We start from the raw sequence: 16,432 nt of genomic DNA, 5'->3' as shown, positions 1-16,432 counted from the left end.
CAAGCAGCGGGGAGAGAAGGTAGGGCTCATCTGCCCATGAGGAGATTTGGGGAAATTATTTATTTATCAGTCCATTCTCCCCTTGCATGTTTCACAGCGGGTGTTCACTGTCTCCCTGCCATCGGGGACAGGGCTTCACATTCCCATGCACAGGGGGATTTGAACACAGAAGCCAGACTCCATAAAAATGAGAGACCACGTTTGGGGACCTCAGCCAGTGCAAGGTCTCTCAGGCCCTCAGAGGGACTTGAGTAAGCCTAAATAGGAATGTCTCCTTCCCCCTAGTGATAACAGTAGAACTGTAAAAGCCTGGAGGCAAAGCTGCTGAATTTGTATTTAGTTAATGTAAGTGCACATATTGTCCCCAATGGCTCTGGCCAACTCTGAGTAGTGGCATGGTTGTTTCCCACACAACAAATGGCCAAGGGTCCTGGGGCCAGTGATACAAGCCTTTGTCTCCTTGAGTGTTAAACACCAATATTTCAACTGAAATCTAAATAATATCAGATGTCTTTAAAAGCCATCATCTTTCTTTATGCCCACTCCTTCAGTTAATCTTTTTCTTAAAAAAAAAAAATCTAAACTATAGCATCTACATTTCAATATTGGCAAAAAGGCTGGCTGTTCACTTGGCAGTTGTTCCTGCTCCAGGTATCTGCCTCTGGATCAGATGGGTTTCTAAGGCAAAGCCAAAAACAATAGGGCACCTGGTTCTAAGAGGCAGACTTGGGAATCCCTGGAAGGAAACACATTCCCAATCTGTTATGTGTGGTGACAGCAACAAACCTGCAGGTGACCTGAGACCTCCCGGTGGTACTCAGGTAGTTATTGTTTGTTTGTTTGTTTTTACAAATAGTTTATTCTCAAGGTGGTTTCCATATAACACCCAGTGCTCATCCCCACAGGTGCCCTCCTCTATGCCCATCACCCCCTTTCCCCTCTCCCCCAGCCCCATCTGGTAGTTTTTATTTTTATTTTTTTTTTAATTTTTAATGTTTTATTTATTTTTGAGAGAGAGGCAGAGCATGAGTGGGGGAGGGGCAGAGAGAGAGAAGGAGACACAGAATCTGAAGCAGCTCCAGGCTCTGAGCTGCCAGTACAGAGCCTGACATAGGGCTCGAACTCACAAACTGCAAGATCATGACCTGAGAGGAAGTCGGACGCTTAACCAACTGAGCCACCCACGCGCCCCCCATCAGGTAGTTTTTAAAAGCTCTGAGCATTGGAGAATCCCTGGGCTGCTTCCCAGTGACCCAGGCAGAACCACATGGGGAGAGTGCTCTCCACCACTACCTCGGGAGGGGAAATCTTTGCAAGCAAGCACTTAAAAAGCGGATGTAAGTTAAAATTGGTTCAAGCAGTTTTTTTGGTTGCAAAAGATTTGAATTATTCTCTTTTTCTCTTTCCCTCTCTTCTTCCCCGCTTTTTTAAGAAATAGAGAAAATTGTGACAAGTGTTCTTTAAGCAGCACTGGGCCAGTGTCCCTGACCTGGTTGCAAGCTACAGCCACAAGTCAGGGTCATGCTCTCAGGAAGCAATACCGACCATGAGCCTTATAATGCCAGCTTTCAAAACTCAGCATCTCATCTCCCTCATACAGCGTTAACAATCAGAATGAGAGACTTCTGGGGGCTTCGTCCATCTACAACCAGAGCATTACATCCAGAGCATAATGTAGGGAAGGCAGTGGCATGGGAGAGATGACTGTGACTTTTTTCTTCATGGGTGTTCACCTCATCAATAGTATGTGTTAACACAAGTGCACTTAGATTGATTCAAGTATTTGTGAAACAAACCCCAGGCCTTCCTCTCCAGCTCTTTGGATTACTTGTTTTAAAAAAAACACTTTCAACTTTCTTCCTCCTTCTCCCACACTTTCCAGAATCACTTGCAAAGACACTCAAAACTATTAGAAATGTTAAGAACTAGGAAATGCAATTTGTAAACTTCCAGCAGTCTTGCTACCTGAGCTTTCCAGGGTACTATGGTCTTTCTGGAGGATTTCTACAAGGTCAGGCATAGCAGGGCTTGTGATGAGAAAATACATGAACACAAATGTATAGAAATATTTCCAGTCCTCAGTATGTTCCTTTTGACAAAAAAAGAAAAGGAGAAAAAAAAAAGCTTTTTACATCATTAAACAATGATTTAGTCTGTTATACCAAGAGGAACAAATCATTTCCAGCCTAATTGGCATGAGCAGACCACTTTTTCTTCTCACATGATTCAAGTGAGCAAAGAAGCAGTTCGAAAGGAGCCCCATTAGCACCTGATTTGTAACACCCTGATCCAGAATCAGTGGGAACCAAAAAATCAGTCACATTTGAGTTTGCAAAGGGAAAGTGAGTTAGAATTGTTAATATCCACAAAATTCCCAAAATGACATCCCAACCCATTGCTTCCACTTCAGGAATACCACACACAAGTCGAAAATACCTGTATATTCCAAGTTGCCAGGCTTTTAAGAATGTTTACAACTGTCTGCTAAGATTCCAGTCCAGTCTTTGGGAAGGATGTGGGCCTCCCCTTCCGATGGGGTGTGGAAAGCTCTGAGGACGGTGATGGCCAAAAGGCAGTGTCCCTGGGGCCGCCTCACCTTCAGCAGTCCATCCCTGGCGTCAGACTATGGGAAACAATGATGACAGCATTGGAAGTCGCTGAGACCTGCCTGCACATCTAGACCCTGGGAGAGACCTGAGTGTTCCGCACGCAAGGCAGAGCGAGGGCCTCCGTGAGTGCCTCTGGGCCAACAAGCGTGGACAGCGTCTGCCCCTTGTGTTCCTCCAGCTTTGTGTGGTGGTCCCTGCCCTCCCTCTTCCCCCCACCTACCCACCGTCCCACCCCCTTCGGGTGACCTGAGGCCTCCTTTACCTGTACTGATTCTCCAAGGCCCTGTTCTCAGCCCGCTCTTGAGCCCAGGTGTAGGTGTCAGCCGCGTTCTGGGGCTTTTTCTCCTTCTCCTCCTCCCTCTTTGCTTTCCGCTTGCGATAGATCAGAAGCCCGAGAGCCAGAGCCAGTAAGAGTAAGATGGCCACCACAGTGCCTAGGATGTAGAACAAAAGCAGCTTTTGCCCGTCAGTGCCATCGTCGCTTTGTTTGTCCGTGAAATCCTTATCCATATTCTCTCCATGATCTGTGGTAGCCTTGGGGTGATGGGTGCTGGGCTCCATCCATTTGCCAAGGGGCCCACTGGGAGCCAGCATGTCAGGTGTGGCCAGGGTGATGGGGGCCTTGGGTGGGAAGGAGGGTGTCTTTGTGGTGAGTGCCTCCTTGGAGGTGCCCTCAGGGTCCCCGGTGGGGTTGGATATTATGGGAGAATACATAAGCTTCCTCTCTCCATCTCCAGTATCCTCCTCATGGGAAGGCCCAGTCCATGGTGCCAGGGACGTGGAGCCCATGGTGCAGGAGACCCCATCTGGGCCCAGCTCCCAGCCTGGCAGGCAGCTGCAGCGGAAGGACCCCTGCGTGTTGAGGCACAAGCCTTCACAAAGGCCATGCTCCGGGCCCTCACACTCATCCACATCCAGGCACTGGGTGCCATCCTCCCCAGTCAGGACATAACCCTCCTCGCAGAAGCAGGAGAACGAGCCGACCGTGTTAGTGCAGCCCTGAGCGCAGGGTGAGCGGCCTGGGGAGCATTCATCCACGTCCTGACAGGCCCCCTCCCCAGGGCTGCGGGGCTCGTAGCCCACCCAGCACTCACAGTGGAAGCCCCCGGGGGTGTTGACACACTCTTGTGGGCAGGGGGAGTCCAGGCACTCATCCACATCCACGCAGTCTTGCTGACTTGAGTCCAGCTGGTAGCCTTGGGGGCAGAGGCACGTGTGGTTCTTCCTGTCGGGTCCCAGGACGCAGGTAGCTACCCCTCTGCACGGGTTGGAGCTGCACGGGTTCCGGGAGGCACAGGTCACCAGGTCGTCCAGCAGCCGGAACCCCGGCCGACAGCCACAGCGGAAGGAGCCGTCGCCACCCTCGAAGCAGTCTTGCTGGCAGCCCCCATTGTTGAAGCTGCAGCCGTACTTGGAGCTGACACAGAGGGGGCCTGAGCTGCCCCAGTTGAACACATCAGGGGCTTTCTCCTTGCACAGGAAGTAATGCTCCCGACGCTCGTCCCCCTCTCCACAGGCCACGTTAGCCACAGAGGCAAAGGGCACGGCATCCAGGGAGGAGCTGGTGGCCTGGAATGGGGTCCTGTATTCCACCTGGCCTGGGCCACCCAGAGCCAGAGGCTGGCACATGCCTTTGAAACTGAACTTGCACACAAAGCCCTCGATGTTGCTTCCGGGAGAGTTCGGGCTCCCACAGGGGCCCTCCGACCATTTGGGGAGGTGGCTGGCATGGGATGGCAGAGACAGGTACAGCAGCAGGGACACACAGCGCCTAGAGATGCAGGAGTTCCTGACCTCCTTGTTCCAGTTGGTGTAAACCGTATCTTCCCCGCCGCTCACCCAGCTGAAGCCTTTCAGCGGCAGTTTGGGGTCTAAGCATTTTCCCTTTTCCCGCTGGAGCCCGATCCAGAACTTGCCCATCCGAGCTTCTAGGGCCTCCTCCGACTCCAAGAGCTGGGTCAGGGCTCGCTGGACATGCCAGGCCTCCTCCTCACTCTTCACTGTGGCCAGGTTGCCCCCATTCTTGCTGCAGTAACTCTGGGCCTCAGCCGCACTCAGCTTGCCCCAGTGGGCCGTGTAGCAGGCATTCCCCGAGCACACCACGGCTTCCCTGGGAGCTCCGGCCCCCGCCCAGGGCTGGCCCAGAAGCAGCAGTGGCAGCAGCAGGCCCGCAGAGGTGGCCATCATGGCCCCGTGTCTCCTTCTGCGGGAGGCTGGCGGCGGTGCAGTGACAGCAGCTGAGCTGAGGAGAACTGAGGGCTCCGACGCAGACGCTCTGGCACAGGGAAGAACACAAAGACCGCGGGCTTTTCACATCCCCCTGATCCAAGGCGCATCCTGTACTGCTGTACTTCTTATTTCTCACCGGATACTGGGACTTCCTGCAGTGAATAGTTTTCTGACTCCTGTTGCCTTCATCACAGTTTTGTTGTTGGTAAAAGAGGTCAGGCGACTGTGTTGGGTCCCGGCTAATCGCTGGGGAAATTCAGCGGCATGGGGGCAGACGGTTACAGCTGGGAGACACCCTTCTGTTTTATTTGGTCTCCCTTGTCTTGCCCATCTGCGGGAGGAAGTTGAATAGCACGCTACAGAGTGAGTGGAGACTTTTGGGGACTAGGAACTTGAAAAACCTCACTTAGTAACCCGTAATAAAATTCCACTTTGGTTTGCAAACAACCAGAAGAGGAAAAAAAAATTCTCAGACTTAAGACATGAGGCCACGGATGGTTATAATTTTCAGCCTTTTTTAGAAGCAAACTGGATTTTTCTTCTGCCTATCTCATGTTCCCTTTGGCTTTGGAAGTCTTTTTTCTTTTATCCCCCCATCGTGAACTTTAAATAGATGGGCAGTTTTTAAATAGGAACCGGACCGTGGGAATCACTGAGTGGCTAACACAATGCCAAGCTCCTAAAGATCATTAAAACAAATAGAGTGAAATTTGGCAGTTTTCAGGATTTTGCAGTGCAAATATTGTGCTGTGAGGTGGCAGTGTCACAAAAAAACATCAGAAAGAAAAAAGAAAATGCTTCTGGCCTCACAGCCTTGGACTTGCACTTCTGCCTCCTCCAGCTCAGGGTTAACAGGAGGGGCTGGAGTTCTGAGAATCTTGGTCCTTGCAGGCTCCTTCAGCTCAGCACCTCATCAAAGGCCCTTGAAGCCAAGGGTATTCCTCTTTCAGCCAGTTGCAGATGTGTTACTCACTGGGGCTGTCTTTCGTTGGGACACTTCCCCCAGAAGTAGACCCTGACTCAAAGATTTGGGACAAGTCATTCATTTGAGAGGGCAAGTCAGACAGGGAATGGGGGGCACCAACACAGGGTGCCTCAGTGCACAAGTGACACCGAGGCTTCTGGAGCATGGTCCCTGGGGATACTCTGGGAGACCTGAATCAGTTTTCTGAGTGAAGGAGAGGAGGCTATGGCAGCTCTTCTCCAGCCCCCTTCCTCACTGGAGGTGGCAAGTTCTTGGCACTCTGGGCTGACAGGGAGAACCTAGTTTGACCAGAGGCAACACTGAGGGGAAGAATTGCAGGGAGCTGCCAAAGAGCTATGGGCATGGGACTGGTGTCTGCTACATCGGTTCTCCACAGAGATCTGAGTTTAGGGTGGTGTGAAGGTAATGAACTCACTGGCTTTCAGCCTCCCCAAGGCATGAGGTGCCCATCTCAGACTCTTGGAGACTCTTCAGAGGTGTTCTTTATGTTCTTATTTTAATAAGATATTTGAGATAGTCCGGAGACTCTCTCTCAGAACCTATTGGATCCTCCTGTGCTCTTTGGTGCCATCTATCCATCCATCTATCCACCCACTCACCTATCCAGCCACCCAGACAATGTTATTTAAGCCTATACCAAGCACTGGGTCGGGCACAGGGATTAAAGGAGGGAAATCCTACCTTCATGACCTTTGAAGTCTGTTAGATCAGACACATGTAAACATGTTGAATAGTTGTAGCTATGACAGGTACTACAGGGAGAAGATGAGGGTGTCAGCAGAGGTACTGATCTGGTTGGGAAGTGGGAAGTGGGACAGTCTCCTCTGATGGAGAATGGCAATGAAGCTGGAATCAAAAGGATAAATAAATAGCTAAGAGGGGGAGTGATTTCCATCTGGGGTAACAGCAAAAACAAATGCCCTGTGGTGTTAGGATTGTGACCTTTACAAGGGAGTGAAGGAAGGGCTGTGAGTCTGGAGCATGAAAAATGAGAGGAAGATCCAGGTAGGGAGAAGCTCTATGCCCAAACAATGAAGATTTGGAGTTTTGTTCTGAAACCCATGGGGAAACACCCAGGGGCCAACATGTTAAGTAAGACTTGCATGTAGAAGGTTGGGGAACAGGCTGATGGATGCCAGCGGTGTAGGGGAACCACTCAGTAGGCAACTGCAGATTTCCAGGCACATATGACAGTCGCTTGAACTGGGCTGGTTCCCTTAGATTAGGGATAGCAGATTTAGGAAGTGACAAGGGTTCAGAACAGGCTGTTCTTGGCAGTGGATGGAGTAGAAATGGAGGGCATGGGAGGTACCCAGTAGGATTTTATGGCTCTCTGCTTATACTATCAAGTGTTGGGGGTCCTAGAAGGCTATGTTTACTGGAGGCAGAGAAATGGGACCTGGGGCAGAGAACAATTGGAAGGAGGCTGCCTCTTGGGGCTGAGAGTCTCTCTGCCTCCTCAGGACTCTGCATTGACCCTCTTGGGAAAATTGGGAAGTAGCCAGGTTCAGACTACTTACTGTCTGTGTAGCACAGGACTAGATTCCTCAGCTAACTGTTGTGATCCTGCAGGATTCACCCAGCACACTGCTTGGCTGGTGCTTAAGGACATGGGTTGAATGAGTGACTTTACAGCTTATTAACCAGTTGGACCTTCAGATCTTTGTCAGGGTATCCTTTTGCTGGCAGTTGTTCATCTTTCACATGGGAACTTTCAAATCAACTACTCTTCAGTTAGCCAAATGTTGACATCATAAAGAAGAAAATAAAGAAAGGCCATGTGCTCAGTTTATCTATTCATTAACCCAGGGAGTATTATAAAGCACCAACTGTGAGAAAGACCATATTCAGTGCAGGAAGCTGCCTGCTCTTAAGCTTGTGGATTCTACTTCATTATCTCCAGTAACCTGGTTATCTAAGCCTTGCTCTTGCTCCCCCTCATCTGCAAATAAGGACATGGGAATAGGGCCTCTGGATGTCTTTCTTATTGTAGTGTCAACAACAGTAAACTCATATAGTTATGTATCCTTCCCTCCTCCGGAACTGGAGAGAAAGTAGACCAGCAAGAAAGCAGGGACAGTGTCCACTGCTGAGCCCTCACTGTGTGGCACAAGGAACCAAACGATCTGTCTAAACCACAAGGGTACAACTGGCCTCATACTGACCCACTAAATGTTAAATACAGAGCAGTTTCTCTGTTCCCTCCCCTCCCCTTGTACCTCACACCTTCTGACTTGCCCTCTGATCCTTGATCCTTCAGTTTCTGCCTGCTGAGCTTGGCTGAGTTATCTCTCCTGGCACCCCATGGCCCAAGTCTCTAGCTCCAGGTTCCTGTTGTCCTCTCAAAGCCATAAGGAGGTGGCAGGAGCATCACCGGGGTGGGGGTGGGGGCATGGTGCTTGTGCCTGTGAGTCTTGCAGAAGAAAGAGAGCTTACTGTTACCAGATAGGACTTAGCTGAGTTCACAAAATATTGAGGGTAGTTTGGATGCCAACTTGGAGGAAATTCTGTACCTCACATACTGAATTTCTCTATGGATGATAATTTATCATGTTTTACTTAAAATGTAGATCTTTCAAACCTCTCTGAAGATTGATAGTTAAGAAACAAGAATCAGCAGCTGGGAGACCAGAGAGCTTTCCTTGGCAGATCTTTGAATATAAGCCACTTTACATGTTCTAGAATGATCATAAGCCTAATAGTAAGCCCTGAGCCATGATCCCAAACCATCTGCTTTTATTCTGGACACTTAATGAGTACTCTGCGTGGTCTTTTTAAATTGTCCTAAAATTTACTTCATACAATGTTGGGAATGGATCCATTCCGGTCTCTAATATGAGGATAGTTTAATCTCTCAATTATTCTGGAGCACAGTGATTGGTTTGTAGGTCACTTAGGTATCTGAAGTCTCTTTTTCTTTATTCTCTAAACTAACAATTGCGTGAAGGCATATCTGAAAGGCACACTGCATTTTTCCTGACATACACAGCAGGGTATCCCCAATATATATGTCAGTTCATTGTCCCCCTTTTGTCTCTTCACTCAGGAAATGCATGTTAGCACCTACTATGTGCCAGGCTCTGTTTTCTGCACAGGGAAGGGAAGGGGAAAGGGGTTTTGGTGCTTTCTGATTTTGCACCAGACAGGTAGGATGGAGACCAAGAAGACAGTCCTTGGCAGAGAGGGCAGGTTAGCCAGCCACAGGCTCTCAGCAGCAATTCTCCTGGTGAGTGAAGAACACCTTCCAGAGGTGGCCCAGGTAAGTGGGAGAACTGAGGTGGCTGCCAAGGAGCCGTGCATTCTACAGGGCCTGCAAGGAATTTCAAATAGTATAGTACTAAAACTGATTCAGTGATAGTCTTGTTTTTATTGTCTTTACTTCTGCCAAGTCCCACCAATTCTAAACAAGGTCGGTGATAAAATTCTGCTCCCCAAACACACACACACACACCCCTCTATTGCTCTGCATTCTAAACAATTGTGGTGGTTACTGTTGTTTTATTTTTTAAGGCTATGTACTTATTTTGAGAGAGAGAGAGCAATAGAGTATGAGTGGGGGAAGGGCAGAGGGAGAGGGAGAGAGAGGATTCCAATCTCCATGCTGTCAGCACAGAGCCCCACACAGGGCTTGAACTCACAAACTGCGAGATCATGACCTGAGCCAAAACCAAGAGCCAGATGCTTAACTGACAGAGCCATCCAGCCCCCCCGTTTTAATAATATATATGCAAGCTTCAGGGCAGCACCTTGTAATTACATATCCTTTAATAAATATTGTATTTTCTGTGGATATTTGGGAATTTGGGAAATTCCCAGTGATAAAGCAAGACTCCAGCCCACATAAACCCACCTTCCACAGACCTTTGGAACAAATTCAGGGTGGTGGGGAATAGCTCAGCTGGCTTGGTCTCCAGTTTCTACAGTAGATTCCCAGGAAACAGTAACAGCACAGAGTCTGTAGAGAGACAGAACTCAAGTCATTTGTGTTCCATCACTGTTTGTGGCCACTTGGGTTATTTGTGGTTGAAAGCTTAAGTCAGGGGAGCAGAGATAGTTAACTGAATCTGTGTATTTTTTTTCTTTTCAATTGAAACTTCACCTTTTAAAATACTCTTAAATGCTGAGAACAAACTGAGGACTGATGGGTGTTGGGGGGAAGGGGTTGATGGGCATGGAGGAGGGCACTAGTGGGGATGAGCACTGGGTGTTATATGGAAACCAACTTGACAATAAACTATTAAAAAAAAAAGAACAGAATAGATAACGAAAACTCACTAATAACTGATCGTGACATGATTTTTGGAAGTAATTTTATTAGACAGAAGACTGACCCACCCAGGGTGTAAGTATGCCCAGGTGTCCCAGGGGGCAGTTTGTGGATCCTGCAACTTTTTTTGGATTGAAGAGATAAAACACATCCACCCTTAGGTTCATATCCTGTCCAGTCACTTAGCTGTGTGACCTTAGGAAAGCTGCTGAACCACTCTGTTCCTCATTGCATAGCACAACAATCTGTGATCCTTTTCTCAAATGCAATGGGAGACAATGCAGTTTCATTGTCCTAGGACTTTGTGAGGATTAAATGAGCTCAGACCTCAAGCACTCAGAACAGTGCCTGGCAGGAGGTCAGCTACCATCACAGCAGGAGGCCGAGGAGCTGAGAGGGCCCAGACTTTCCCTCTACAAGAGCTGGAGCTTCAATCTGGCCATTTTCTGGGTTTGGGATTGGACCCAGCCTCTTCACCTCCACAGATGTTGATTTCCTCATCTGTGAAACAGGGAATTAAGAGTCAAGATATCATCATGTTGTGAGCATTAAATTCAAGGAGACAATAGCTGTAAGCACTTCCTGTGGGGACTGTGGCAGAGCAGACCTTCAGGAGACAAGAGTCCTGTTACTGTGAATGCAAGGAAACAGAGAAAAGGCAGGCTCCACACCTCTGGCCAGTCCCCACTGAAGAAAAGATGAAAGGACTACATTTGGTGGAGACATGGAGCTCTTCCTTTTCAAAGACTTCCCTGCCTTCAAGCCTTGTTTGGCTCCTTGGCTGATTAAACATTCTTCCTTAGAGCATTATTGATTTTTCCACATTTTGTAAATAGTCTCCTAAAGTGATTTATCATGCACAATATTTATAGAAAACTTGACTGGGCTGAATGTTGTTTTTAAGGTTAACTGGTGTTCACCTCCTGACAACTGGCTTTGATAAGAAAAGGCCGCTTGTCAGAATTTGGAAAGAGATAAATCACAAAGAGGAATAGTGCTTTTCGGCAGGATTTTTTACTTTTCATCTCCAGCAACAGCTCTGTGCTTGAAATATAAGGTTGTAAATCATGCTATGATGGCTGAGCTGGCGATTTGCAGGATCCCTTTGGCATTTACAATATTCTCATAGGTTCCAATAAGCTGTCATAACAATTTAGTCCTATTTAGAGAATATAATTTTATGGAAATACCAATGACCTATTTGGCTTCACTTGCCAAATTTTGATTCTCAGTGAAATGGGAACAGTAACAAACAGTTGTTTGCAAGGAGATCACGTAGGTTGAATAGGTAGAATTTTACTGCCTTAGGGAAGCTGAGTGGGCAATCTTGGGGGTTCCTGAGAAGTATAGACTAGATGTAGAGAACCAGACATCTCAACCATTCACTGAGAACCAGCCAAGTACCAGGTAGGCCCAGGCTCAAGCGCAGGACCTGCTGAGTAGGTGCTAGATCATCTTTGCAGCTGACAGCCTGGGTTGCAGAGGAGACGAGTGTCCTGCTCCAGCAGCACAAAAAAGCCAGGCCTCATCTTCCTAACTCAGGGCTGCTGCCTGGCTTCAGTCAGCATCCTCAAACTCACTTCAACTACAAACAGGAATGATAATTCTCACTTTCTGTAGTTGTGATTGCTAGCAAATATGATGCTTCCTAGTCATGTGAAAATATCTTTCCTCTCTGGCCTCAGTTTCCTAATATGTAAATGATGTCACACAGCCAGAAGCATGTGGATTAAATGAGATGACTTAGTAAAGCTTTTGGAAGTCAGTGCTTCACCAACAGCTGCCATCATTAGCCCTGTGAATAGAGTCTCACATTCACTGCATGACAGTTTTGTGATTATGGTTATCATTTCTGCTACAGTTGGTTCTGGAAACAGCCACCACGAACACTGAGGGGTAGCGCAATGCCCAATAGCCTTGCATAGGACCCAAGGAGGTGCAACTGCCTGATGCGAGGGCCTGAAGGATGCATGGGAGAGGAGCCAGCCAGTGCAGAGACACTGTGGAGGGCATGGCCATAGGTGTCCCTAACCTGGGAACCCAGGCAGATGTGTGTAACACATTGGGCAGTGTGTGTGTGTTCAAAGATGGTACCCTGACCTAAGAGCTCTACATGTGCCCGGTGATATTTCCCTGCCTGCTGTGAGATCACAGCATCCAGAAGTTTCCACACTATATGGTCCCTCAGAGATGCGTTGTTATGCCAATCCATCATCCCTGTCATTGAGGTCACAAGTTGCTGTGGGCACCTAGGACCCACCCCATGTGGGTGCTTGGGGATTGCTTCTCTGCAAGGGTACTGACGCTCCAAAGGTCCAGGCCCTGCCAGCCAAGTGGAGACAGAGGAGGCGACAGGGGCACTTGGTTGTAACTGTCACTCAAGCAGCGCCATCAGAAGGCTCTTGCATGGACTCCTGGCTTCTGGAACAGAGCTGGGCTCTTCTGGAGGTGAGCTGGGAGCTTGCCGGGTGGTTGTGAAGCATTCAGATTCACAAGCCAAGCACTGGGTTTTCCATTCTGCAGCCAAAGTGTACAGGGCTCCCTGAGTGTCCTGAGGACTCCCTAGAATCTGGTCTTTCTGATTGGCTCAGACTATTCCATGGAAACATAAACTAGACCCCTCCCCATCCTCCTGAGAGCATGAAGTGGGAATTCAGAGCTCCTCCCCCCCCCCCGGCCAAATAGAGGTACCCTGTGAATTCTCCTCTGCTGCCTGGTCCAAGCTCTGTGACTTCAGGGGAATGACTCAGCTCTCCTGTACCCTTAATTTTCCATCTACAGAAGGCCACTCTTGTCACTTTGACCCTTTTCCACACAGTGGGAGGAGATAAGGACAGGAGAGGGCAGACCCTGGAGGAGATCAGCCCACATTCATAGCCTCTGTCATAGCATTTACTGGGCAAACAAATGAAGAAGATATGTTTTCATATCTTATAAAAAATGATAGATTGAATTTAGTTTCATTAAGTTGTTTTGAAAATAAATCAGATTGCTTTTTTAATATCCTTTTTTAAAAAATAATAAATAGCTGACCTTTTTATGAGCTGCTTTATTTCCCTCAGCATCCGCTTGGGGAAGAGGGATATAAGGAGAAAGAAGCCGGGCAGTCAGGATGGGATAGGGATACAGCTGTCCCACAGCCCCAGTGGCCAGAGAGTGTCTCGAGCTAATGTACGCAGGTGCTGGCAGCTGAGGTCTGTGACATGGGGAGAATGTGGGTATGGATGGGCACCCAGGGCACAATAACAAAGAAAAGTCCTTATGAGTCAGACATCCAACCATGACTGGACTGTCCTGGACAAGAAGGCATGACTGACACCCCTCTCCCCCAGTATCAGCACCGAATCTTGTTAGAACTGGCAAGGGTCAAAGTAGAGATGGCGCATGTTATGCAGAGGCCCTGTGTCTCAATTTCTGGAGGATTCCACAACTAAGGCAGCCTATAAAGTGGAGTTAGCTGCAGATGCTTGTGCTCATTTGTCTAATTTTATTTCACCAGTGGCTAAGTTTCATCACCCCATTGCTTTTCCCATAAACATTCTGGATTGTGTCTAGTTTCCATCTGAAACTATGAATCACATACTCCACACCCTACCTTTCTCTAACACGGCAAGGGAAATATTCCTATTGGCAGGATGCATTCCAGCTTATTTCCTAAAAGCACTCTGGTTTATGTCATCTCCCTTTTCCTGTCCTTTCTAGAAGATAAAAGTTGGAAAGTGGCCTGATCCCCAGTCCTGGGAGAAGACAACAGAGCTCTTGGGCCTCTACTATAATATTTGGTGTCTCTCAAGCCAAGGGTGCCACCGCTGATCAGTGACAATCAGTAATGGTAAAGCCTCATAACAGCTTCTAGATGTGAGCCTCATTATCAATATGAGAACTGTTGGTCCTAGACTAGGTCCAGCTCTTACACATTATTTATTAGAATCACACCTTGCTCTTGAAAACTTGACTTAACTATCAATATTTAAGAAGTGTAAGGTTTTACATAAAGGTCTGGGTTTATGGCTTCTCCTGACAAATCAGAGCATGTAGCAACACTGGTCTCAGTCCAAAATGGCCATCGGTGGCCACACCATGCTCATGCTACAGTGCTGGCTCCAGTAGCCCTGGGGGCTCAACTCCACTAAATAGCATCCCTGTAGCCCACCTGTCTCTCATCTAAAACCCTGATCATTCTTCAGCTAAAAGTTACAGGTGTCTATCCAGAATTCTGTGTGTCCCTTTCTCTATATGAAGTATGATGTGGGCAATCTTTCTAATCACAACAGCTTATGATTCCTTGATGCGTGTCTGACAGATGCTCCCTCTTACTTTTCCAGAGAGGAACTCAATTGTGTATCTGTTAACCATAAGCTTCAGGAGATACTAGGAGATTCCTTTATCCAGCAGGTGAACCTGGACAAGTCTGAGCCGATGATGACATGCCATCCCTCTGGCCTCTGAATCTGGGCAGACATGTGATCCAGGCTGACCGCTTGGTGTGAGAGAGTGCTGGTGCTTGTCTTCAAACAGAGAAGTGAGAAACAGTCATCTTGTCCTCTGATACTCTGAATGCCACTGGGGGTCAGGACAAGCAGGCATGCTTGGGAAAGTGGAAAACAAGAGACAACAAGGAACCTGGGACCTCAAAGCCGTCACTGAATTACTGCATTAGCTAAGCCTGAAATCATCCTACCTGAGACTTCTTAAATGAAATTATTAGCATATTTCATTGTGTGAACAACTTATATGTTGGCTATTACTTGCAGCCAAAAGCAGTCATTCCAGATTTTTGAGTCCTAAATATTTTACCCTGTGGGACAAGGGCTTGACTGAGAAGCTTTTCAAGTTTTTAGCAAGTCTGTAGAGCTTTGGTCTGTTTGCTAAATCAAATCCTCACAAAACAGTTGGAAGGGTCAAACTATTCCCCCCACCCATATTGGAGGAGAGAAAAGTCTTATTGTTGGGCTATTTCCAGTGGAAGAGTAGGCATCCTTTGCCAGAAGCTGATTGTAAGGGAGGTGGCTGCTTATAACCTGAAGATATTCCAGATGGAATGCCATGGAACATTTGGCAAAGCCATGTTTGGAAAGATGGCTGTTGTCTGCTTGTCCATGCTCCAATAGCCTGCCCTCAGTTTGGGGTCCTGTGACAGCAGAGAGCAGTAAATGGCATAAAGGGGGCTGTGGCACACATGGCTGAGCTGGCTGGAGACCTGGCATCTACACCTGCCATTGCCTTCCTGTTTCGCATGGGAATGAAGTGGGTGGCAGAGAGAAAGGTGAGACGCCAGCCTGCTACAGGTTCCAACGTGTGGAAGCCACTTCCAAACTCCACCGGAAGCAGGATTGGAGCCTTTTTTGGGATGAAACATGATGATGTCACATCACACAGAGCAGCGGCAGCTCCCCATGATTTCCTAAAAAAGGTAAAATCAGAACGCCCAGGGGCTGCCGGCACTTCACCTGAGGGATTCAGTGTGTGTTGTTTCTTCTATCTCTTACACTGGAAAGGCAGCAGTGATTTTGGTGTGTTAGTGATTCAACTCTGTGTCCCTCCAAACAAATTATAATTTTAAATGGTGACCAAGTTGCAAAAGTTGGGCTGTCACATTGCAAAACCAGCTGGTTCCATAGAATTCAGTGAAAGAAATGTACTTCCATTCAACTCTAATTCAAGTTAGAGGTGGTAGATTGTTTTACTAGGACACTGCATCATTCAATAACATATGCAGAGTCATAAAGGGCATGAAGTTTACTGTTGATTTCTTCTCCCTGTAACACAGAAAACTGATTCATAAAGACACAGAAGGGCAGTAGACATTTTGGCTCCATGGGATGCCCTGCTCTGCCTGGAAAGGCTGAGTCAACAGCAAACAAGACTAGCTTCACCAGGTCCTTGCACCGCCTGGAAAGTGCTACAATAATGTACCTCCAGGAGAGCACATCCCTGCCCAGGCCAATGCCCTTCTCACTTCCTGCCACTGAGATGCTCCTCATGATCGTGCATGTCATCTCTGCTTTCCTGTCTCTCTCACTTCTCTTTACCACTTCTTTGATGTCCTGAAGCTGCTCTCACAAAAATCCCCTCTGGCCTCTGTGGATGACCACATGGTTCATGTCAGTCCTCAGCTTCTCAACCTTCAAACATTCCTCATGAAATCTCCATCAAGGACTTCAGGTAATCCACATACCCCCAGGTTTCTTCCCCTGGTGGTTGTCCTCTTGGGCCTGTCTCCCCATGTCTCACTCTCTCTTGAATGACCCCACCTACCCCCCCCATGACTGATCCAGCTCCCTACTTCTCACTTGGACTGCTCTAAGTCACCAAGACCAAAGTCATGCTCACTTTCTGCCT

At 47.9% G+C, this 16,432-nt stretch overlaps 1 protein-coding gene across 1 annotated transcript; it reads right to left on the bottom strand.

The window, feature by feature from the left end:
* Positions 1 to 1,122: 1,122 nt before the first annotated feature.
* On the bottom strand, positions 1,123 to 4,895 carry CD93 (CD93 molecule). The gene is made up of 2 exons (XM_039220977.1): positions 2,872 to 4,895; positions 1,123 to 2,623 (listed from the first exon to the last, which is right to left on the bottom strand). Exons 1-2 carry the CDS (start codon positions 4,794 to 4,796, stop codon positions 2,599 to 2,601), a joined length of 1,950 nt encoding a protein of 649 aa, XP_039076908.1. The 5' UTR covers positions 4,797 to 4,895; the 3' UTR covers positions 1,123 to 2,598.
* Positions 4,896 to 16,432: the final 11,537 nt, after the last annotated feature.

This window comes from Hyaena hyaena, unplaced genomic scaffold (genome assembly GCF_003009895.1).
Source record: "Hyaena hyaena isolate Hyena2069 unplaced genomic scaffold, ASM300989v1 scaffold_928, whole genome shotgun sequence".
NCBI lineage: Eukaryota > Metazoa > Chordata > Mammalia > Carnivora > Hyaenidae > Hyaena > Hyaena hyaena.
The sequence above is the reverse complement of the archived record's forward strand: the minus strand, read 5'-3'. Positions and strand labels throughout refer to the sequence as shown.